General features: G+C 45.3%; 1 protein-coding gene across 1 annotated transcript; it reads left to right on the forward strand.

Moving 5' to 3' along the window:
- Nucleotides 1-3,140: 3,140 nt before the first annotated feature.
- HTR1A (5-hydroxytryptamine receptor 1A) lies at nt 3,141-5,494 on the forward strand. The gene has a single exon (XM_079995692.1). The coding sequence runs from the start codon at nt 3,840-3,842 to the stop codon at nt 5,154-5,156; it is 1,317 nt and encodes a 438-aa protein (XP_079851818.1). The 5' UTR covers nt 3,141-3,839; the 3' UTR covers nt 5,157-5,494.
- The last annotated feature ends 20,631 nt before the right edge of the window (nt 5,495-26,125 follow it).

Consider the following 26,125-nt stretch of genomic DNA (forward strand, 5'->3'; position numbering starts at 1 on the left):
CCAAACCCTCTGAACTTTTTGGAGATGTTTACCAGCTAGAAATGCACTGATTTACGGTGTGCCAATCTGATGCTCATTTCAGATTGTTCCCAGAGATACTGTTTTAATTTCAAGCTCTCTTTTAGTTGTTGTTGTTTTGGTTGTTTTTTTTTTTTTTGCCTCTTTCTATCAAGTGAAGCTATAGCATCCTTTATCTTTTGGACATCAGCAATTTCAATACTTGGTTGCATTGTAATTTCCTGCAATGCAACTTTCCTTTGAGCAGAGAGAGCAGGACAGAATGGATCCTTGCTTTTGTGTGTGTGAGACATGACAGAATCCAGAAAACAGATTCAGAAACAACCAGACAAACCTCTCCACTTTCAGTGACCAGTATCTAGTGGATGGATACGATATTCCTAAATGACTCTGTGCTACAGTGCTTCCAGATGATTTGAGTGGACAACATGTAAACAAATCCATCTTAAGATACTTCAAGGACATGACGCTATAGAAACCTGCCTTGGTCTATTCCCCTTACCTTGGCTCTTTTATTGATCATTGTGTGACCCAACTAATTCAGTTCAAAGGTTCTAGGACAAAACGATTCATTTACTCCATTGGAAGTTGGAAGAGCTTAGAAAAACAGCTGCACAGTCATCCACGTACAGCCAGATTGACAATGACTTTCTGGTGCGATTGCACACCCAGAAACGAAACAAACTCTTTAGCTGCTATACAAGTCACCATTCCTTACGGGAAATTTCAGCGGACATACAATTCTTTGGGCTGGGGTCCCTTTTCATTTAAGTTCACTGAAAATCATTGTTGGCTGCAATTAAAAAGTACCTGGTGACCGTATGCCTTCCCATATGCTTATATTATAAAGTGTTGGTGCAAGCTAAGAGTCAGCTCCAGAACCTTTCCAGGGAGTTTAGTGGTAAATCATTTGCTGTGTCTGCAGAAATTTCCAGGTTCATTTCCCAGCATTTCCAGATAGGGCTGGGAGGGGAGGGGGGGGGACACCCGTGCCTGAAACCCTAGATAGTCGCTGCCAGTCAGTGTAGACAATACTGAGATAGATGGGAAGACTCAGTATAAGGTTGCTTCCTGTGTTCTTGTTTTCAGTGCCAAAGCACCCCCCTTAACCCTGAAGTGCTAGCTAAGTGCAGAGCACTTTTTCCTAACTGCTTAGTAACAGCCACCTTTAAAGATCACCTGCAATTAGCAGTGGGGTCTTTCAAAGCAGATAGCGCGGCTTATATCCAGCCTTTGTGCTGCATCATTTTGGAACTGAAGTGCTGCCTTTTATGGACTCCCCCACTCCAAACAATCCAAACCCCTTTCGAGCCTTTGTGATTAGGCGAAATAAAAGGGCTAATTGTAACCTCCAGGCAAATGTGCCCACACACCGACACTCAGCTGCTCTGAAACACCAGGGCGGTCCGATTTACCTGTCTGTGAAATGGTAGCAACAAAAGTTCAAGGAAAAAGGAGAGGAGGGAGAGAATAAAAGACGGAGCGCTCGAGTACATTTCGCTTCAAGGCGCCCAAGCGATGCCTTCCCCCGCCTTTCCCCCCGCCCCCGCTGACCCGAGGTGGGCAAAGGCGACGTGGAGTTTCAGGGACTTTTCGGGCAGATGCATTCAAACGACCCGAAGCGGTCGTTTTCAGCGGGGAAGCAGCTGCCCACGGGCGCGCCGAAACGTGGTCGTTCTCTGCCTACAGAGCTATCTGGAGAGGCTTTCCGAGTCTCCCAGCGCAGGTACGCGAGCTGAACAGGCGAAGCCCGACGTGGCGCGCCTGCAGGTGGCGACAAATGCCCTTGAAGCTCAGCGCTGTCCAGGGTGCTGAAATCCTGGCGCTCGCCAGCCGGCGCCGAAATGGACTTCGTCGCCTCTGCTGCCGCGAGGAAGGCGGGGGGGGGGGAGCAGGGATGCCCATTCGCCGCCGCCGCCGCCTTCCTTGCAAAGCGCCCGATTCCAGCTAGGGAACGAAGCGGTTCGGGGGGGAGGGAAGGGGGATCCCTTCCCTACGGTTCTCGCAAGCCTCGCCAGTCACCCTCCGCTGGTTCAGCGGAGCTGCTTCCCCGGGCAAAGCGTTCCAGTTGAAACGAAGCGTAATGAGAGACGGAGAGCTCAGTTCAGCGGTTCTGGCTGCTTTCCCTCGTCAAGCCCCCGCCAGTTCCTCCGGGTCGCCTCCGGCCAAGACGAAGCTCGGTCTCCACTGCATCCTGCCTCTTTGGCACTCCTGGCTGGGTAGACCCTGGGTAGACGTGAGGGCGCACCTACAGGGACTGGGTTTTCAAGGGGAGGCGCGGCTGACGCGCGGCGAAGCAGTCCCAGCAACACCACTATAACTTTTTGCTCTTTTTTAACGACTCTCGCCTGCTGTTGGAGGGTTGCGATGGGGGGCGGGGAGCAGGAGGCGGTTTGCGTTGCGTGTAGGGGGTTCCCCTTCCTTTAGAGAATCTATCTGGTCTAGTTTCTGACATGTGTATGGATCATGTGTGAATGTGTGCTGGGGTGGGGAGGAGACAATGTGTCCTATCGGTCCTATCCTTACTCCCCTATGGCTGCTAAGGCACCCAGTGAATGCTGCCCCAGATTCCATTGACGAAAAGGACCATCGGCACAGAGTCCCATGTCATCCGGCGAGAAGCACCCACTAACGCACACGAGGTGTCTATGTGGGGGCGTTGTGTGTGTGTGTGTGGAGGGGGGGAGCGGAGAAGTGAAAGGGAGGGGCCGAGGGGAGGAGGAGGGAGGAAATAAACCCGAGAGGAGGAGAATTGGGGGGGGGGGGGAGGGGGGCAACAAAATGCTGAAGGCGAGAGATCTCAGCAGTCCTTGGCAATGGAGAAGTGAAAAGAAGAAGGAGGGAAAGGAGAGGAGACGGGGGCAGACCCAAAGGCTGAAAGAGGAGCAAAGAAGCCGACGGGGTGACAAGGAGAAGACGAAGGGGAGGGCTGGCAGCAGGCAGCGAGGACTACAAAAAGTGTGTGTGTGAGTGTGTGGACGGGGGAAGAGCGGCTGCAGAAAGAGAGCAGCAGCAGCAGCAGCAGCAGCGAGGGCTAGAGAAGCGGAGCAGAAGCGAGGGAGAAGGCGGGAGAGGGCAGACAAGGGAGGAAGAAGAGAAGAAGTGGGGCAGAGAGAAAATAAATGGGATCCAGGCAGAAGGAAATAAATAAATAAAGGAGACAAAGAAGTCGAGGAGGGAGCCCAAGAGGCAGCGGCAGGAAGAGGAGCAGCAGAGAGAGAGAGAGAGAGAGAGAGAGAGAGAGAGAGAGAGAGAGAGGACGGCGAGAGCGACCGGAGGCTGCGAGAAGCCAAGCTCAGTGAGTGAGTGACGGGGGGATGTGGCAGGGAGGATAAGAAGCGGCGGGCAAGAGCCAGAGAGAAGCAGAGAGACTTTGAGAAGGAAGGGCGAGGAAGAGGAAGCAGGAGAGCCAGCCCAGCAGCAAGTGGGGGCCGCCTGAGGGTTGAGCGGCGGCGGCGGCAGCGGGAGGGGGCAGTGGCAGCAGTAGCAGCAAGGAAGCTCGAGAGGAGGTGCTGGGCACTGCTCCCGGGAATGCCTAGCCGAGGAGGAACAGGAGGAGGAGGAGGAGGAACAGGAGATGCAGCCGGTGTGCCGGGACTGGAGCTAGCCCGAGGCGCTGCCTGGCCTTAGCCCGCCCAGGGGCGCGTGAGTCCCGCCAGCCGCCGCCGCCTCTCTCCGCCCGTCCCGTCGGGGGGCCATGGTGGTGCTGACCCTCTGGAAGTGCTGCTGCCCACCGCCGCTGCCGCCGCCGCCGCCGGAGTGAAGGCGCTGCCTCCTCGGCCCCCCTCGCCCCCCGCTCCTCCCTCCGGCCCCCTTCCGCCATGGAGATGCCCAACAGCACGACGGCGGCCAACGGCAGCCAGCCGACTAGCCCGTCGCCTGCGGCCACCCTGGGTTACCAGCTGGGCACGTCGGTGGTGCTGGGCGCGCTGATCTTGTTCGCCGTGGTGGGCAACGCGTGTGTCATCGCCGCCATCGCCCTGGAGCGCACCTTGCAGACTGTGGCGAACTACCTGATCGGCTCCCTGGCCGTCACGGACCTGATGGTGTCGGTGCTCGTGCTGCCCATGGCCGCCCTGTACCAGGTGCTGGGCAAGTGGACGCTGGGCCAGGTGACCTGCGACATCTTCAACTCCCTCGACGTGCTGTGCTGCACCTCGTCCATTCTGCACCTGTGCGCCATCGCCCTGGACCGCTACTGGGCCATCACGGACCCCATCGACTACGTCAACAAGCGGACGCCCCGTCGGGCCGCCGTCCTCATCAGCCTGACGTGGCTGATCGGCTTCCTCATCTCCATCCCGCCCATGCTGGGCTGGCGGACCCCAGAGGACAGGGCCGACCCCAACGCCTGCACCATCAGCAAGGACCCCGGCTACACCATCTACTCCACCTTCGGAGCCTTCTACATCCCGCTGCTGCTCATGCTGGTCCTTTACGGGCGCATCTTCAAGGCGGCGCGTTTCAGGATCCGCAAGACCGTCAAGAAAGCAGACAAGAAGCAGCAGCAGCACGAGGACTCCGAGAAGGTGGCCGACACCTGCCTGTCGGCCTCGCCGTCCAGCGGGGAGCCCAAGCGGAGCAACGGGGGTCCCCAGCGCAGCTGGAAAAGCGCAGTCGAGCCCAAAGGGCCTGAGGGCCCGTGCGTCAATGGGGCCCTCCGGCTGGGAGAGGACTGCCCGGTGGCTGCCTTGGAAATCCTCGAGGTCAACCCGTCGAACTCCACCAAGAGCCACCTGCCCCTGCCCAACCACCACCACCATCACCACCATCATCATCACCACCACCACCCTCCCCAAGGCAGCTCGGGGGCGGCCACGCCGTCGACGGAGCGCAAGAACGAGCCCAAGAACGCAGAGGCCAAGCGCAAGATGGCCCTGGCCCGGGAGAGGAAGACGGTCAAGACTCTGGGCATCATCATGGGCACCTTCATCCTGTGCTGGCTGCCCTTCTTCATCGTGGCGCTGGTCTTGCCCTTGTGCGGCTCGGGCTGCTACATGCCGGACTGGCTGGGCGCCGTCATCAACTGGCTAGGCTACTCCAACTCGCTCCTCAACCCGGTCATCTATGCCTACTTCAACAAAGATTTCCAAAGTGCTTTTAAGAAGATCATCAAGTGCAAGTTTTGCACGCAGTGACTGGAGCGCAGGGAGGGACAGCACACACACACAGAGAGACACGCTTCTGGGGGGTGAAGTGGGGGGCTGGGAGAGGGGTAGGGTAGGCACTGGGTGTGTGGGTCTTATCCTCCACCTCACCTCTTCATGAACTCCCCTCCCCCCAGGCATCTCCTTCTACTATGGATGCTTTGCAGACATCTGATGCCCTGTAATGCCGTCGGGGCTGGGCCATCTCACCTCTTCTGCGCCATTTTCATTGGGCACTGATGGCTCTTTTATTTTCGGGAGAGGAGGAGAGGAGGGCGGGGAGCGTCGCCTGGACCCCCCCTCCCCCATTTGGGACGCTCGAATGGAGGCTGCCCAAAGCCAACTGCTCTCGCCCAGCAGTGTTGCTCATCCGGCGCCCTCGGGGGTCCCTTTTCTGAACTCCTGCTTCAACACCGCGAGGCGGCTCAGGAAGGTAGGAGCGTCCCAGGGAAGCCTGACAGTCTCCTTTGTTGTTGCTCCCGGCCTCGACTCCTTCTCAGAGTTTCCTCCTTACTCCAAACTGTGCATAGAAACAATCCGATCTAGGGGAGCTGATCTAGGATTTTGAGGGTGTGTGTTTGCGTGTGGGGGTGGTAGGATGGGCTGCAGACCTGGAGACTAACCAACCGACAAACAAACAAACAAACAAACAAACAAACAAACAAACAAACAGGGTATCTGCCCGAATTGAAACCACACAATAAAACCATCCTATTCATAACAACATAAATCTCGTCTGGTTTCTCTCCTTCGCTCGCTCCCCACACGCCCCCCCCCCCAAACCCATCGGATTTATTTATTTTTATTATTTTAAAGAAGAAGCTAAAAAACTTCTTTGCTTCTTTTAAGGCCGAGTAAGTACGAACTCTGAAAGGGAGCGAAGCAACCAAGCCAACTGGAGCGGCTTCCAGGTGGTCGCTGGCTTGGGCAAAGTGCATTTCGGTGGGGTGGGAAAGGAGGGAGGGAGCCAAGCGGATCCGCAGTCCTGTAAGTGACTTGCTAACTGATCGGTCTGTACCATGTATTGTAGAGAGCGCTCTCCTGCTTATATGTTGTCAGCCATTTCTATGTCCAGGACTCCCGCGAAAGGGCAAGCCGATCCCACGCTACGCATGTTTACTCGGAAGTAAGTCCCACCGAGCTCAATGCTTCCAAGGAAGCCCGAGGTCCTTGGCACACTTGGGTGGGAGGGGAGCGGAGAGAAGAGCCATTGGTTGAGGCGAGATTTACTTCAAAGTAAAAACGTTCATCTGATCGGGCCGCCGTTAAGGCTTGAAGCCTGAAATTGTGGGAAACACACCTCTTATGAAAGATTTAGCAGACGAGGAGATAGCTTTAATCGGTGTTTAAAGCGCTAGAGGCAAGCTTCCGGGCCACACTGAACTTCCTGCAGCAGACAAACCGATGCGGTAGGGTTAACTTGATTCAGTATTTACATAGCTTTCGGTTGAGTCCAGCTAGATTTTACTCAGAGCAGATCCGCTGAAATGAATGTTTGGGGTGCCTGTTATTTTCGGTGGGTTTACTCTGAGTAGAACTAGCATGGGATTCAACCCTTTATCAGGACAAATAAGTAGTGAAATGCTTAATGCAGGCAGCGTTCATTAGATCAAAATCCTTGATAAGGATGCAAATTAGAAAAAGTTGTTCCAGGGACAAAACAGCTTCTGGTGGATAGTGCCCAGGGGTGTCCTTTGGAAGCAGAACAAAGACAGTTCTGCATCACTGGAGTCTCCCACAATGCTTGGAAAAGTGAAAATAAAGAAGGCAGTCCTAGCAATTATAAATGATTAGCAAATGCTTGCAACATTTGGTCCAGATAAATATATGGTCTCAGTTGAGTATTGCTCTTTCTTGTTTGGGATCAACACGTGAGACTTGGAACTCTTCATATTGCATCAATAGATGAACGTGATGCCCTTAACTTACCCTGCTGACTTCAAGCCTCTAGACACTTACTCCCAAGTAGACACGTTGTCTGCAGAGAAGGTGAATGGGGGAGCTGTATGCCCAGAGTGTGAGCAAAGAAGTTAAAACATTGCTCAAGAGATAGCAAAAGTCAATAAATCAAATGAAATGTATAATATAATGCCATTGCATATTATTTAAATGTCCTATCAGAGAAATGTGGCCACTGACTGAGTTTATTTGCATGCATGTCTGCATATAAAAAAGCCCTCATGTCTAATAAACTTTGCTGAAAGTTACAATGCAGCTACTGACTGCAGTTCACAAGCCCAAGGATGTGGCTTGTGGATTGCAGACTGTATAAAACTGTCACTCTGCTTTTTTATTTTATTTGAAAAGAGCATTTTAAAGTACCACTAAAGATTAGTAGGTGTAGAGGGCATATGTTAGCAGAGGCAGCAAAAGGTCTCCTAACTCCTCCCACAATGACTTTGACTCATACTGAATCCTTCATTTTAATCATCTCAGTTCTCTTGTTGAAGATTAATGAAGAGAGGCAAGTTTCACTCCCAAAGTTCTGTGCATTCCATCATTGATATGAATGGAACTTGTGCCAGAGCATGGGAAGTGCTCTCAAATCCTTCAGAGGAGTTTGCACAAAGGTATGTCTGGCGTGTTGTGCATCACACAGCTGTAAAAATAGCCATACAGCTGTAAATAAATAAAACGACAGCTTAAACTCATGAGCAACCATATTAGAGTGCCCAGTGCTTCAGTCCCTTGAGCACATGACTGGAAAATGCATTGCGTTGCTTCCAGGGAGTGAGATTTTCTGACAAGTCATGGACTGTAGAACATAATGGGCACCAGCTGCAACAAGCCTAAGCACATATACAAAGAAGTCATGGGCATTTCTATGTAAAACTTGCTTCCATGGGAAAGCTTTTGGAATACTTCTTATGAAGACATAATAAACCTAGGGAAAAAAGTCTTGTCAGAATTCATTAGCAGCACAGATTTTTAAAGGTTGAATTCATAAGGAGACTAGATTTGTGTTGGTTCAGTTACTGGGCTTCCCCAAGAAAAACACACATGGATAACTACACAGCAAATATCTCCCTGAAGGGTAACTCCAAAAGACAAAAGTTATAATAGAAACAAAATGTGAGTCATTCATTGTGAAGGACCCAGATATATTCTCTGAAAGCTATGCTTCTGTTACAGGGATCCAATATCCAATTTCCACTGCTCTCCAACTGAACTATTCTTATTGGTAGGATCCCAACGGTGCATCCATTGATATTTTTATTATTGTGTAGAATGTGGCAGCGTCAATGTTGCAGGTGCATATTGGAGAGTGTCTGTGACATTATCAGTCACAAGTGGCACGACTCTTCCACATGGCTGCTTCAATTTCATGTACGTATAAGAAGTCCAATTTAGCAAATTATAATTACCATTAAACTTCCAGTTAGAGTTGTCAGAATATGCAGCCCTCCAGATATTGTTGGACTTTAACTCCCGTCAGCTTCGGCCCGTGTGGACAATGGTCAGGGATAAGGAGAGTTGGAGTCTGAAAGCCTCTGGGGGGGCTGCAGGTTCCCCATACTTGCTTTATATGTGGAGCATGGCAAAATTTGTGTAGCTCTTAAAAAAATAAATCACTCCCAGAATTTCTCAGGACTGAAGCCTACATCTGTATTTTTTAATATATAAAAAAGCAGCAATATTGTTGTTCCCCTAGAGCAAGATTATTATTTGCAGCAAAGCTACTTCAATCTTGACCCAATATCAAGCTATTACATTTGAGTTAGTCCCTGCTGAACAATTTAACACAGGCTAAAATCCATATCTAGAATACAGTTTGACTGCTAATTATTTAATTCTAAAATCCTAAACACACTTACTAGGGAGTAAGTCTCACTGAACACAGTGACTAAGTCAACATGCAGAAGAATGCACTTTTCCTTATGGGACCAAAAGTAACACCAAAGGCATATGAATGGGACATAATTTCAAGTGAAGTCTATCAATGTTTAAGCATATTTACACAGAACTGAGTTCACTGAAATCTTATGGGGGCATGCTACTATGAAAGTGGATTGTTACTGCCTAAGAATCATATTTGCATGTAAGAGTTTTAATAGCTATGGGTTGATGTACACATTACATCTTTATTGTATAGAGACAATTCCCAGGTAGTTAACAAAAGTGTTCTCCATCATTTCAAGGGTGCTTTTGCAGCCAGTGTGCTGATTGGGCAGTTGATACACTTTACAGCAAAGGGATATTTAGGTTGTAGTGGATCTTGCACAATTTTGCAATTCTTTTTCTTCTTCTTTGGCGATCACTCGTAGCCGAGTAAGATTATCTTCCATAAACACAGTTTTAACAATGAGTCTGTAAGTGACTGTGGAGGCCAATTCTGGATCCGCAAGTCCTTCCCCAGTGGGGACATTGGTTTCTGGGCAAGAGTTGATTACGATGTGAATGAGCTAATGTTATATTTGTACTAAATGCCCATATAATTGGAGCTGGAAGCAAAGGTTGTGATTCAGGACCACTTATTCTTTTTATTCATTTATTCATTCATTCATTTAATAATAATAATAATAATAATAATAATAATAATAATAATAATAAAATGTGCACCCCACCCCTGAGACTATTCCATTGTAACTATCCAAGCTCTTGAAATTTCAACATCTCTTGTGAGATGTACAAATTCTACAAATACTTTCCATATCTCCTCAAAATCATTTCTCCTGCATATGGGACCGCTTATTCTTGAACATGCTAGCTGAAGTCATTTTGAAGGCTCAGTGACAGTACCATTTCAAGATATTTCTGCAAGGGCCAATGCTATGCCAATTCTCTCCGTCATCTATAACCTGCCTTCTCCATGGTGCCACCTGAAGCAGGTTACTTCACCCTGTTGCATAGCAGGGGCCGGACTTGCTATGTGAATACCTTGACATTGCTCCAGCGCAACTGGCATGTAGGGTTTAGTCTTTCACATGAGTTACTTTGAAAAGATTTATACCCCACCATCTCCCAGGACTCACAGTGCCTCACAACAGCTTTATCTACAAGCATGTCCTGCCTCCGTGGGACTCAAAGCTGTAGGCGCTTAAACAAATAAGTAACTAAAGGAAGCCAAAACAATGAAAAGCCCCCCTTTATGGCAGGGTTGGAGAAACCATTGCCAGCCCAAGGGCTGCACTGTCTTCTGGGCAACACTTTGGGCACCACATGCTGGTGATGGATGGGGCCAAAGGCAAAGGTTGGGAGGGCAACATATGTGACCTGGGGAGAAGGATGGTGGTGAGAGTCTTGAGAGCCAGATGGAGATGCCTGGAGGACCACATTTCCCCTCCCCACCATCCCGAGGTTCCCGATCCCTGTTTTAGAAAAAATTCACACACAAAAAGGAGTTAGTGTAAACCAGTTAGCAAGGAGCAAGTCCCATTCAATTTCCTGGAAACTTACAAATAAACAGAAGTCGAGTCATGTTGCATAATATTTCATTCCAACCCTTTTCTGCTATTTCTTGCCCCCCAAATTTCCCCAGCCCCTGCTATTACACATAGTTTACCTGACTGGCTTGTCCCTTTCAATGTAATCCTGACCTAAACGAAATCCATTGACATCAGCAGTGTCAATAGGATAGATAGAATTAGCCCAAGTCCCATGAAAACCCATTTTGAAAATGAATGTTGTTTTCTTGGCTTCAAGCCCAAGCACTCTGGCTTGGAAAGATGTTCCATAGAAATCCACCAGACCTGTTTCCAAATATATGTGTTTACAATCCAGGTACAGATCTCTCAGGTGCTGTTAAAATGTCAACCTTGTTATCTCGAGCCTGAAAACAATTTGTATGAAAAGAGAGATGTATGTGTTTGGGGTCAGTTTTCCAGCACTTAAAAGCTACCACAAAGAAGACAGAGAACACTGAGGGACGTGTATGGTGAGATATTTTAACATGCTGTAGTATAAACAAATGTTAGGTGTTAGGACTCACTTCCTGACTGCAAGATCAGTTGGGCAATAATACAAGTTATTGAGAGTCTTCTACTCTGGAATGATCCTTAACCTGGATGGGTTAAGGAAGGCATGTGTTGTCTTAAGGGAGATGGGTTTAGAGTAGATGATCCTTGAGGTCCTTTCCAGAATCAGAACTTGTAGGGAGGTGACAGAATGCCCATTTTGCACAGCACCCCCTATCTTCATACAGGGTATGGATTGTGATCTAGTCTAACGTTCCCAACTCCTGGTTTGACAGGGATGCTAATTTTGCACTATGAAATAGTCTGAAACCTTTGTGAAGTTCATCTATGATCTCATGCTTGAGCCAAAGACAGAGAAAGAGGTGATTGTCCTGCTTAGTTTGATACAGTTTGTGCTACCTAGCGATAAAGGGAATGTTTATTCTGTGATTCATGTGAATGTATATGTCCACTCATGAACTGATGCTACTACATACTGTGTTCAATGACGTTGATAATTTTAATATGTTCTATAAATAGTCTAATTTTCTGATTAAAATGGACTGCATTTTCTCAATTAAAGTGATCTTTGATCTCACTTTCCCCTCTTTCTTTGATCAACACGTTCTTGAATTTCTGGTCTTTGAAAATCAAGTTGAGGTCCCCACAACATTGCAAAAGGCGAACACACAAGAATTAACAAGTGTTGCTGATATAGCCATATTACAGCAACAGACACAACTTGTACACAGGGATGCAGGAAATTTGTTAGCTATACATATATAAACAACAGTTCAGGGGACTTTACAAATTAATTAATTAGCTCTGTGTTACTGGTGGGTGATATTTGTTGAAACTAGAAGTTCCCTATGCATGAGTAGTGATGATGACGATGATTTGAAAAATATGCATCATTTATCTGTGAAGGTGTGGAACTGTTTGCATCTGCAAATTTGTTGGTTCCTACTTTCCCTTCCTTCCTGTAACTCAGTGACAGAGAGCATGGTTTGCATGCAGTGGGTCCAGGTTTAAACACTGGCATCTCCAGCTAAAACTGGGAAAAGACTTGCATCTGAAATCATGAAGAGTCACTGCATGTCAGTGTAGTCAGTAGTGAGCTCAGCACAAAGCAGTTTCCTATGTTCCTTTCTCTTTCCTTGTATAAAACACTAGATACTTTCTAAATGTAGTTATGTCAGCTTATAATTCCGGATTAGAGCTGGATTTATTTTAGTGGAAGATTAAATGGGATAACAAATGGGTTGTATTTCTTGTTTTCCCTAAATATCACATGGTCAGAAGCTGGAGGTGATCTAGTGAAGCATAGGGTGCTCAGAGCTGCTTGTTATTTTACACACTGAGAGGACCTAGACCTGGCTATGTATGAGTATCACCCTACTGGAATAGACAGGTCATTGCCATAAAGCTGTTCTTATACTATATTCTGATTTTACTGCCCAGTTTAATGAGAACTTGAGGACCACAGGGGAAGGACTAGTGCCAAATCTAGTCCAAGGGCTGGATGCATCTAGATAGTAGCACTAGTGGAAGCCAGTGTAACACATCCTACAAAGACAATGGGGATTCCCCTCTCCTCATCCGTGCCCCCTAATTCACACTAGGAGGTCAGGAGAATCCCCAGAACAGGGCAAGAGTGGAAGAGAGGTGATATCATTTTACCAGGCAAGTAGAGATGCTAGTGCTGATGGAGTGATCTCCTCAGCACTACTTCAAATTCCACCTCAGGTCACATCTTGGATCACACACTGTCCTCTGGAGGAAGCTACAAATGATGTTGTTTCTGCAGAGATGTTGTAGGCTAGAACTAGTGTGGTAGGATCTGCCTCCCTGGAGGAGCTAGCTGGTTATTTAAAGGGCTCTTACCTTGTTTTGTAGCCTTTGCCTTTTGCAGGGCTGGGGAGACAGAAGCAATTCATGGGACTCATTCTCTGAGTTAGAGGGTAGTGGCAGGGCTGTGCCCCCTGACATGCTCATGGTTGTCTTCTCAAAGAAGGCATCTGAACCTTGTCCTCATCAGAGTCCTCTGCCATACGCTGCAAGTTCCCTGTGTTGTGGGTCATGATGGTTGCCTCTCTTTCTTATTACTCCTTTCAGGGAGATGTATCACAAAATGGATGGAATGATCAGTCTAGATCTCTTTTATATGCACTACGAGTGTGGAATATGTGGTCTTCTACATGGTGCTAGACTACAACCGCCATGATCCCTGACCATTGGTCATGCTTGTTGTGGTTGACATAATCCACCAACCTCTGGAGGGCCACAGATTAGAACCTATACCCTGATATAGGTATGCACAATCTCTTTCATTTCATTTTTTTAGTCAATTAATTTTCTTTTGCAACAGTTTTATGAGTGTTCCACTTTGGCTGGGCAATCAAAGAGCTTTGAAGCAAACAGAAAGCTACATGCATGGCTTCAGTTCTTAATGGACGATCTGGAAGAGGCTATATTAGTCATCAGTGGACTATGCCTTCAGAGAAATTATGCCTTTAGAGAAATATAACTCATAAATCATACTTCTATTTCAACCACGTGTCTGCCTGACATAATTTGCCAATTTAAGTGGAAGTTGAGTTATGGGTTGTGGGTGATCAGTAGGACCATATTTACATTATAGACATGGACGATTTTTCATACCACTTTGACTGTCAAGGCTTCCCTAAAAGAATCTGGGAATTGTACCTTGGTGGAGTGTTGACAAATCTGCCTCCCCTCACAGAACTACAGGCCTAGTCTTCCCTGGAGAGGGAGAATGACAGTTAAACAAATATATCTATCATAGATAAGTCATTTGACTCAGCTTTCTTTCAGCCGAACTGATTTGAGAAGCAGATTCACATCCTTGGCATCAATTTTATTTCCCACAGCCACATATTTGTAATAATTTGGATGCAGGCAACCTGCTGCTGAATTACATAATCAAACTAATCACCACTGGATTGTTTTGAACAGGTTTAAGCACAAACATTGTGCCATGGAAGCTGAAGGGATGTTTCCCTTGGAAAACATGGTTGCGGGAATGTATCCCGAGTCCTCCAGTTTACTATGGCAATTTCCTTTTTCATGGAGAGGTGGAGATTGCTTGCATGGTTCTATTATTATTAATTAAATTTGTTAGATGCTTTACTTTGCCCAACACAACCCAAAGTGACTTACAACCAAGCAGAGAGGGTTGCAGAGATGCACCAGATTCCATGTTCAAGCATGAACGTGAGAGAGAATCTTTTTATGAGGGATGTTGTTTCAAGTATATTGGGGTGTTTTAGAAATCAGTCTGAATATATACAAAAGCCAGTAGTGTGGAGTGCTCCTGTTCAGGGTGATAGTCCAAGGAAACTCCACTCCACCCCATTCCATCTCCCTCTGGTTTTCCATCCCTCGCCCAATCACCAGTCAACATTTCACAAAAATGAGCATGCTCAGCTCTCAGTGGGCTCTTTTTGGGTTCTTTCCTTACATTCTTTTTTAAAAAAGAAAAGGGCTTCTGCAAATTTTGGGTGTTCTTGATCCTGCTGATGTCTCCCACTTGTCTCTAAGTGGTGCAGTTTTGGGTATGTATGTAACAATGTTTAAGCACTGGATATAAAGTGCTTTATATCCTGACTTTAGCACAGTTAGAGATGAGCATAAGAGTTCAACGGATATTACCGAGTGTAGTAATAAGCAGAGGCTTGTGGTTCTCTGTGGGAATGTTTCCCTAGCCCAAGGTGAGCTCTAATGCCCCTGAAAACACCACCCATCAAACAGCAGGGAAGAACAGAAAAAAAATCCACTGTTGCTTTACAATTCTATTAAGCTCATAATACTAGGTTAGAACTGGATTCATCTTCCTCGATTGGAAACCTGTTTCCAAAGTGATAGTTCAAATGAAGCTTTCTGTTTTTTGACTGCTATCAAAGTAGTTCATTTTTGGTACTCCGGAGTCCTCTTGGTGGATCTGTGTGTCTAGCAAACAGGTGCAACGTTCAGAGAAACTTAATAGCTCCAGCTAGTTACAGATGCCAGCTCTCCCTGCAAAAACCTCACACAGAGCTCATTAAGGAAATTAAGTCGGATGCTGATTCTGTGTCTTCTCTCTAAGTTGGCAGTTCCTGCTGTACAGGCAGGCTTAAGTTTGTTGATACTTTACTGCCGAATATCCTTGCAATCGGGTACCATAAAGAGCTAGCACTAGCAGACAGCTGATGCTACCAGATGGAATATTTCTACAGAGGAAATACGTAGTACTGCTAGGGTAACTCAGCAATGGCCATTGCGAGCATAATTAAAGAACCCGCCTAGAATTGCTGTGGGAGAGGAACAAGAAAAATAAGGTGGCAGTAAAATAAATGAAGGCATTTTAAAGCTGCCTAATGGGTTTTGTAAAAAGAGAAAGGAAAAAAATTCCGTTTTCACTTGCCCACCTTCATGGGGCTTACCTTTAAAGGGAACTGGTTTCCATTTGCAAAAAACCGAAACTTCATATGAAAAAGCAGAGGTGTGACATATACTTATTCTCCACCTAATCTGAACATGTATCTGGTCAGTGACCTTCAATAGCAGATTGAAGAGAAGGAAAAAATAAACCATCCAAGTAATTATGCATGCCCAGTGGAGCTCAGGAAACTAGGAACCTGCCAGGGCATTAGTTCATCTAGCCTGATGTTGTCGACACTGGCTGGCAGTGGCTTTCTTTCTTTTTCTTTTTTGCAAGGATCCACCCAGCCTGACCTGGAGACGATGAGAGACACTTGGGACCTTCTGCATGCAAAAGAGATGCCCCAAAACTGAGCCATAGCACTTCCCCCTAGCTTGGGGCTTATACTTCTCAAATAGCATTCCTTTCTACAGAGATGCTCAAGGTAATTTGTCCAGCACTTTAATGTGAACTGACCAGAGCCACACTTTCTGGATCAACATATAGGTCATCCTTTGTTTTTCACTCTTCTCCAGATTATGCAATATTGAATGTACTAAAATACATACACAAATGCATATTTTGGGGCAAAACGTGCAGAATACAATGCAAAATTTGTGTGGGAAAACTTTACAATTTTCATAATAAAAGATGGGTACATGCAGCTGTTGCAAATACTGTTGTGGTAACAGTGTTGATAATAAAAAACAGAATTACTGATGCTTTGGGTTTCCCTTTTAAAACAGGAATAGGTAATTTGGAATGTCAAAATCCAGGGAGAAACTCCAAGGAGAATTTTGGAAGGATCCCCACTTACTGGTTTAATCCAGTTTTGAATATTTGCGTTCTCTATTATTGACTCTTGCACAGTGGCAATAGAGCGTGGCTTTTAAAAAATAGGTGTCCCGTAGGCAGCTAATTGCCATTGTTAAAGCTCACATAGTGCTAAGCCCCAGCACTCGATTTCTCTCAGTTCATTTGCTCTGATAAGGAATTAATGTTGAGAAATTGCACTTGTCTGTAGCAGCTTTCATAGTACCCTGGTCCGACTTTCTAATCGCATTATGGACTTGTTCTTGTAGAGAAGAATATTAAATCAATATTTTGAGTAGCAGGTACGCACAAATGCGAATGCTTTCTTTAAGTCTGAAGATGAATCTTGGCACAGGCAATGATGAAAGAGAAAATCTAAATGGACAGCAAAATAATTTTTGCTCCTTGCTGTGGGGAATAGGTCCTGCAGACATTTAAGGGCAGAGGAACTGCATTACCAGAGGTACTGTATATGAACTTCCCTTGAAGACTGCTAGAATCCTTCTTTTGATATTAATGGAGGTTGGTAAAAGTTCCCTGAAAATGCAATATCTATACAGAAGATTATGCTTATTTATTTTGTTACTGTAATATACAGGGCAGAGAGGTGAGTGCAGAAGTCAGCATTCTGGGGGTTTTTGTCACATTTTCTTCAGAGTAGACACATTGAAATGAACAGCCTAAGTTAGTCCTGGCCATTAATTTCAGTGGGTTTACTCTAAGCAAACATTAGTTGAATACAAACCGGCAAGTCAAAAGTTTAACCTTTGGAAAGTCAAAATCTAGTCCTTAAATCTCCAGCTGTTTTTGGACTACACTTCCCATAATACCACTGGCCCTGCTAGCTAGGGATGATGGGAGTTGTAGTCCAAAAACAGCTGGAGACCCAAGTCTGGGAAGCACTGATCTAAGGGAAGGATTGGAACCTGGTTGACGAAGATGGGGCTTCATCCCCTTCAGTAGCTGAAGGTGAATGAATTAGGTCAAATAGGTAATTTTGATGGTGTAGTGGGGTCTGGGTTTGCATGTAACACTAAATTATGTTTAACATTAACCAAGGTTTATAAACCCACTGCAAGCCTTGGTTGACAAGAATCCTTTACCTATAGTTAAGCTGCTGGGCTGGGTTAACACTTAAAGTAGAACTATGGTTCAATATCATAGTTTAGCATTGCTACTGTGTTGTTGTTGTTGTTTAGTCATTTAGTCGTGTCCGACTCTTCATGACCCCATGGACCAGAGCACTCCAGGCACTCCTATCTTCCACTGCCTCCCACAGTTTGGTCAAACTCATGTTTGTAGCTTCAAAAACACTGTCCAACCATCTCGTCCTCTGTCGTCCCCTTCTTCTTGTGCCCTCAATCTTTCCCAACATCAGGGTCTTTTCCAGGGAGTCTTCTCTTCTCATGAGGTGGCCAAAGTATTGGAGTCTCAGCTTCACGATCTGTCCTTCCAGTGAGCACTCAGGGCTGATTTCCTTAAGAATGGATACGTTTGATCTTCTTGCAGTCCACGGGGCTCTCAAGAGTCTCCTCCAGACCATAATTCAAAAGCATCAATTCTTCGGCGATCAGCCTTCTTGATGGTCCAATTCTCACTTCCATACATCACTACTGGGAAAACCATGGCTTTTACTATACAGACCTTTGTTGGCAAGGTGATGTCTCTGCTTTTTAAGATCCTGTCTAGGTTTGCCATCGCCTTTCTCCCAAGGAGCAGGTGTCTTTTAATTTTGTGACTGCTGTCACCATCTGCAGTGATCATGGAGCCCAAGAAAGTAAAATCTCTCACTGCCTCCATTTCTTCCCCTTCTATTTGCCAGGAGGTGATGGGACCAGTGGCCATGATCTTCGTTTTTTTGATGTTGAGCTTCAGACCATATTTTGCGCTCTCCTCTTTCACCCTCCTCACTTTCTGCCATCAAGGTTGTGTCATCTGCATATCTGAGGTTGTTGATATTTCTTCCGGCGATCTTAATTCCGGCTTGGGATTCATCCAGCCCAGCCTTTCGCATGATGAATTCTGCATATAAGTTAAATAAGCAGGGGACAATATACAACCTTGCCGTACTCCTTTCCCAATTTTGAACCAATCAGTTGTTCCATATCCAGTTCTAACTGTAGCTTCTTGTCCCATATAGAGATTTCTCAGGAGACAGATGAGGTGATCAGGCACTCCCATTTCTTTAAGAACTTGCCATAGTTTGCTGTGGTCGACACAGTCAAAGGCTTTTGCATAGTCAATGAAGCAGAAGTAGATGTCTTTCTGGAACTCTCTAGCTTTCTCCATAATCCAGCACATGTTTGCAATTTGGTCTCTGGTTCCTCTGCCCCTTTGAAATCCAGCTTGCACTTCTGGGAGTTCTCGGTCCACATACTGCTTAAGCCTGCCTTGTAGAATTTTAAGCATAACCTTGCTAGCGTGTGAAATGAGTGCAATTGTGTGGTAGTTGGAGCATTCTTTGGCACTGCCCTTTTTTGGGATTGGGATGTAGACTGATCTTCTCCAATCCTCTGGCCACTGCTGAGTTTTCCAAATTTTCTGGCATATTGAGTGTAGCACCTTAACAGCATCATCTTTTAAAATTTTAAATAGTTCAGCTGGAATATCATCACTTCCACTGGCCTTGTTATTTGCAGTGCTTTCTAAGGCCCATTTGACTTCACTCTCCAGGATGTCTGGCTCAAGGTCAGCAACCACACTACCTGGGGTATACGAGACATCCATTTCTTTCTGGTATAGTTCCTCTGTGTATTCTTGCCACCTCTTCTTGATGTCTTCTGCTTCTGTTAGGTCCTTTCCACTTTTGTCTTTTATTGTGGCAATCTTTGTACGAAATGTTCCTTTCATATCTCCAATTTTCTTGAACAGATCTCTGGTTTTTCCCATTCTATTGTTTTCCTCTATTTCTTTGCATTGCTCGTTTAAGAAGGCCTTCTTGTCTCTCCTTGCTATTTTTTGGAAATCTGCATTCAATTTCCTGTATCTTTCACTATCTCCCTTGCATTTTGCTTGCCTTCTCTCCCCCACTATTTGTAAGGCCTCGTTGGACAGCCACTTTGCTTTCTTGCATTTCCTTTTCATTGGGATGGTTTTCGTTGCTGCCTCCTGTATAATGTTACGAGCCTCCATCCATAGTTCTTCAGGCACTCTGTCCACCAAATCTAAATCCTTAAACCTGTTCCTCACTTCCACTGTGTATTCATAAGGGATTTGACTTAGATTGTATCTTACCGGCCCAGTGGTTTTTCCTACTTTCTTCAGTTTAAGCTTGAATTTTGCTATAAGAAGCTGATGATCTGAGCCACAGTCAGCTCCAGGTCTTGTTTTTGCTGACTGAATAGAGCTTCTCCATCTTTGGCTGCAGAGAATATAATCAATCTGATTTCGATGCTGCCCATCTGGTGATGTCCATGTGTAGAGTCGTCTCTTGTGTTGTTGGAAAAGAGTGTTTGTGATGACCAGCTTGTTCTCTTGGCAGAACTCTATTAGCCTTTGCCCTGCTTCGTTCTGAACTCCAAGGCCAAACTTGCCAGTTGTTCCTTTTATCTCTTGACTCCCTACTTTAGCCTTCCAATCCCCTATAATGAGAAGAACATCCTTCTTTGGTGTCATTTCTATAAGGTGTTGTAAGTCTTCATAGAACTGGTCAATTTCAGTTTCTTCAGCGCCAGTGGTTGGTGCATAAACTTGAATTACTGTGATGTTAAAAGGTCTGCCTTGGATTCGTATCGAGATCATTCTATCATTTTTGAGATTGCATCCCAGTACAGCTTTTGCCACTCTTTTGTTGACTATGAGGGCCACTCCATTTCTTTTACAGGATTCTTGCCCACAGTAGTAGCTATGATGGTCATTCGAACTGAATTCGCCCATTCCGGTCCATTTTAGTTCACTGATGCCCAGGATGTCAATATTTATTCTTGCCATCTCATTTTTGACCGCATCCAACTTACCAAGGTTCATGGTTCTTACCTTCCAGGTTCCTATGCAACATTTTTCTTTACAACATTGGACTTTCCTTTCGCTTCCAGGCATATCTGCAACTGAGCGTCCTTTCGGCTTTGGCCCAGCAGCTTCATCAGCTCTGAATCTACTTGTACTTGTCCTCCGCTCTTCCTCAGTAGCATGTTGGACGCCGTCCGACCTGAGGTGCTCATCTTCCAGCGTCATAATTTTTATATGCCTGTCTTTGTCCATGGAGTTTTCTTGGCAGGGATACTGGAGTTGCTTGCCGGTTCCTGCTCCAGGTGGATCACGTTTGGTCAAAACTCTCCACTATGACCTGTCCATCTTGGGTGGCCCTGCATGGCATAGCTCATAGCTTCTCTGAGTTATTCAAGCCCCTTCGCCACGGCAAGGCAGTGATCCATGAAGGGGATTGCTACTGTACTGCACAACATTATTTACTGTTACCTGTGCAGATCCCTATTTATGCAATGTGTGGCTTTGAAAATAACCCCTGTGCCTTTATATAGACTTGCATGGCACAGAGGCACACTTCTCTTCAGTACAGTGCTAGGAAAAGCTGCATCTTCTGGTTTCTTTATATTTTCAAAGAGCTTTCAAAGGCACAAAAGCGATGAAAGGTTATGATGAATAGTTTGGAACTGTATGTTTGCTGACTCAGTATCTGTGTTAAATATCAGGGGCTCCAAAATGGGCCATAAGTGTAAGCAACGGTACAATGATGAACATTGGGACAAAAGGCCCTGTCTTTACATACACACCAATGGGCTCAGTACTGGCAATGATTGCCTTGGAAAGAGACCTTGGGGTCATGGCAGGTCACTCAGTGAAAATGTCAACCCAGTGTACAGCAGCTGTGAAAAAGGCAAATTCAGTGTTGGGGATAATTAAGAAAGGGATTGAAAATAAAAACTGCCAATATCACAATGCTGCCCATTATATGTATCTATGGTGTGACCACTGCATGCAAAAAGGCCTGCATGCCACACGTCAAAAAGGATATTTGTAGAACTGGAAATGTTTCAGAAAAGGACATCAAAAATGATCAAGGGGTTGGAGCAATGCTCCTATGAGGAAAGGTTGCAACATTTGGGGATTTTAAGTTGAGAGATAAGGAAAGTGAGGGAGGACATGAAATTAAGCATGAGGTGGACAAAGTGGATAGTCCACTGACCCTAAAAGTTGAAAGATTCAGGACAGATAAAAGAAAGTACTTCTTTGTGCATCACATAATTAAACTGTTCAGCTTACTTCCACAGGAGACAGTGATAGCCACAAACTGGGATAGTTTAAAACATCTTTCAACAAATTAATGGAGGATAGGACTATGAGACAGGATGGCTATGTTGTTCCTTCATTGGCTGGGATACAGGTGGCACTGTGGTCTAAGTCACTGTGTTTGCTGATCAGAAGGTCAGCAGTTCGAATCTGCATGACAGGTGAGCTCCCATTGCTCTGTCCCAGCTTCTGCCAACCTATCTGCTCAAAAGCATACCAGTGCAAGTAGATAAGTAGGTACCGCTGTGACGGGAAGGTCAACGGCGTTTCCATGTGCTCTGGCACTCGTTACAGTCCTCCATGCTCCAGTAGCGGTTTAGCCATGTTGGCCACATGACCCGGACAGTTGTCTGTGGACAAACGCCGGCTCCCTCGGCCTGAAGTGAGATGAGCACTGCACCCCATAGTCGCCTTTGACTGGACTTAACCACCCAGGGGTCCTTTACCTTTACCGTTGTTCCTCCATTCTTGGAGGCATTGTGGATCTGAATACCAATTGCTGGAAATTACAAGTGGAGGCTGTGCTGTAATGCTCAGGTCCTGCTTGCGCACTTCCCATAGGTTGGCCACTTTTTTTATACAGGATGCTGGACTGATGGGCCATTGGTCTGATGTCCTTCCTGTGTCCTTACCAACAAATGGATTGATTACTAGCTGAAAACAACAATGATAATTATAATGATAGAACAACAACAGTAGTAATGATTCCTTCCGTGTTCTTCCACTCCCCACCCACAGAAACCTACAAGATGAAAAATACATGCAATACATTCCTAAAATACAAGACAATAATCAAATTGCCAACAGACAAAAACATATATAAAACAATTACCTAGAAACCTGACAGCCTTAATCCTAATAGATGTTGTAAATGAGAAGCCTGTTGAAACAACAGCGTCCTCAGTTTCTGACAAAACACAGTCAAGGAAGACAACACTGACTTTGACTGAAAATGGAAAGTTCCATTGTGTTGGTGATGGCTGGGATCTGCTTTAGCGCTCTCGGAATTTTTAAAAACACAGCGACGGCTTGAATTCCAGAGATTATTGAATGGTTGCTTTGCAGGAAAGATCCTGGTTTACAGCAGAATAGGAAGCCTCTGTTCTGGCTTGCCATTTGTATTATGTCTATGCTGCACACACATATCCAGCAAGATGATTTAGAATACATTAAGGGCACTGTGTCACCTTCATAGTGCTGAACAAAATGTATTTTATCTGCTCTGTGGATTATAGTACCCATTCACCAAGTCATTTCCCTTCTAGAAGCAGCTCTGTTTTAATATATATTTAGTGATAGCAATGCTTGTGCAGAAATCAGCAACAATATGCCCATTATGTGATTAGACAGCCAATGTGATGTAGTGGTTAGAGTGCTGGACTAGGACCTGGGAGACCAGGATTCAAATCACTCCTCAGTCATAAAGCTTACTTGGTGACCTTGGTCGCAGTCCAACCTACTTCCCAGGATTTCTATGAGGATACAAATGGGAAGGAGGAGAGACACATGTGTCACCTTGAGAATGGTGGGATATAAATGCACTAATAAATGTGCAGAATTGATCAAAGTGCTGCTAGATCTTAAGCCAGTTCAGCATCCAGATGGGGACCCAATCTGGGCCTTTGTAGTGTACCAGCCTCAAGCTGTTGTTGTTGTTTTGTCGTTTTGTCATGTCCGACTCTTCGTGACCCCATGGACCAGAGCATGCCAGGCACTCCTGTCTTCCACTGCCTTCCATAGTTTGGTTAAACACATTTTAGTAGCTTTGAGAACACTGTCCAACCATTTCGTCCTCTGTCGTCCCCTTCTCCTTGTGCCTTCCATCTTTTCCAACATCAGGGTCTTTTCTAGGGAGTCTTCTCTTCTCATGAGGTGGCCAAAATATTGGAGCCTCAGCTTCAGGATCTGTCCTTCCCGTGAGCACTCAGGGTTGATTTCCTTAAAAATGGATACGTTTGATCTTCTTGCAGTCCATGGGACTCTCAAGAGTCTCCTCCAGCACCATAATTCAAAAGCATCAATTCTTCAGCGATCAGCCTTCTTTATGGTCCAGCTCTCACTTCCATACATCACTACTAGCCTCAAGCTAGCATAGCATAAATCAAGGCAAAAACTGCCTCCCCCTTCTGCCCTGGCAAAAGGCAGGGCCCAAGATGCAGTAGTGGAGATGCTGCTCCATTCAACACTGTTTCCCCTTGACTAGGAGCTTTAATTGTTCTCTAAACAAGTTTGTACTAGCCATCTCCCCCAGGAAAACATTGTTCACAAATCCCTCTCAAATGTTCCCTTTTCCTACATATTGGGGGATTGGCAATTTACCAGCAAAGCCCTGCTTAAATGTCTGTTTTTAGACTGGCTGTGAGATGTCACTCTGCATATTTACATCCTTTGGCACGTTTGCTCAGCTTCCTTTAAAGAAGAAAGTATAGCGACCTAATTAAAAGAACACCATAAAGACCATGCAAAGTAGTAGGAATATTGGGGAAAAAAAGGTCTGGGAAAGGCTGGAGTTATGGAGACATTTACTTATATAGGTTAGGTGTTGTAAGCAGTGCTTTTTTTCTAAGAAAAAATGTTTAGGGGTACTCTCATTTTCCTACTCATATTGAAATGCTGCCCCTCAATGAAGCCAAAATTAGATTCACAAAATGTTTAGGGGTATGCATACCCCTGCATCCCCCCAGAAAAAGCACTGGTTGTAAGATAACTTAAACAAATACATGAGCAAGGGGCATTATACCTGATGAGAGTATTTGTCCACCTAGTCTCATAGTGTCTACCCCAGGTGTAATCAATGTGATGCCCCCCAGATATTGTTTGACTACAATTCCCATCATCACTGGCCATGCTGTCTTGAACTTATGGGAGTTTTAGCCCAAGAACATTTGTAGAGCAACATATTGGCTATCCCCAGGCTACCCCAACTGGCAGTGGGTCTCCAGTATCTCAGCTTAAAGCCATATTGAAACTCCATCACTTGCACTGAAACATATGGCCCCTTTGTGTGTGTGTTTTTAAAACCTTTGGTTTGGGGGAAGAGAGAAGAGATTCTAAAAAGCATTATTGGGGAAGTTTAATTGGGGAATCTTAATTAGGGTTTTCTCAAGCTACAGAGGTCCAGAGGGCTGCATTTCACCCACAGTTCCGAGGTTCCCAATCCATGTCTTACAATATGTTGGCCAAGGCATACAGAATTGCTGTGGGAGGACAATGGGGCACTGGGCACAGATACTGGGTCGCATTCTGGTTTGCCGGGTAAAGCGAAGACTTTGACTTTATTTGCCTCTTTTGTCAATATCATCTTTTAAAATATATCATCTTTCCATAGAGGCTTGAGGAGGTTTACATCAAATGGATGAAAACATTACAATTTAAAAAAACATAAACAGTTAGCCTACACTCTGGCCAGAAGTTAAATGTAAATTAATACATAAGGCAACATGTAGGTATCAACATATTACAACAGAAAACCCCTTAAAGCAACTAATTGAAACATAATCTATCATGAATGAATTTACTAGATCATAGCAATAATATTTATGACTGAAAAGCATAATTGATGAATAAACAAATAATAAGCAAAGTCTTCCAGCAGGTCAAGAAATAACCAGTTAGTATGAATCATAACGGGTCTGCCATTTTCAGTGGCAGCTCCATTTTTCTTCTAACATGCAGATCTGCCCTTAGCAGAGATAGCTGTGACTGTTCTATGACTATGTGAATGTAATTGGAAATGTATGGTATCTGTCAACTACTAGCTCAGTATTTTGCTGTACTGCATAGACCTAGGTTAGACATATGGTGATCAGCATGAAAGATGCAGAAAATGCTTCTTTCCCCTTGCAGTCCTGAGCTTCCGAAACAGATAAAAGATATGTCTTAAGCTAAGAATGTTAATGTTCAAGAACACACCAAGATAAACCATTGGGGATGCTTTTGTATTGAAGTCACTTTGCTTGCAATAGAAGGGATGGGGAACCTGTGTCTCTCCACCTGGTGCTGGTTTACAGTTCTCATCTTCCTTGACCATTGGATGGGTTGGACGAGGCCAATGGAAGTTGGAGTCCGGCAACATCTGGAAGGCCATGGATTCCTTATCCCTGATTCACCATAAGCAAAGTACGGCATAGCATGCCAAATATAAGTGCCTTGAAAATATAAGTGGTGAAATTCTCTTTAGCTAAATGTGAGAAAATCCTGATTCTTAGCTTCAAACAAGCATGCTCCTGTTTTCAGTTCCCATTCAGTATCTGTTTTGATTTAATAGTAGTCTTGGCTACCTGTCAAAATATTGCTGCACATCAAGATGCTGAAATAATTATTCTGGACCTCTGTCAATTTGGCTGTGGACTTGGTTGCCTCTGCTGTAATAATATTGATCAGGCCGTTGACAGCCAAATTATATGGCTTGTCCTGATTGAATAAATGGTACTGTCTTCCATGCTGAGTAGTTGCACTGCTGGGTGATAACTTCAGCTTTGTATAAATGTGTACGGGGTAAATGGCAATGAAAATCACCTGGTTAGACTGGCAGTGCATTTGTTTGTAAGACTGGTTACCTACAGCATCCTCTCTAGTTTAGAAAC

The sequence above is a fragment of the Podarcis cretensis genome, assembly GCF_951804945.1.
Source record: "Podarcis cretensis genome assembly, chromosome: 11".
Lineage (NCBI taxonomy): Eukaryota > Metazoa > Chordata > Lepidosauria > Squamata > Lacertidae > Podarcis > Podarcis cretensis.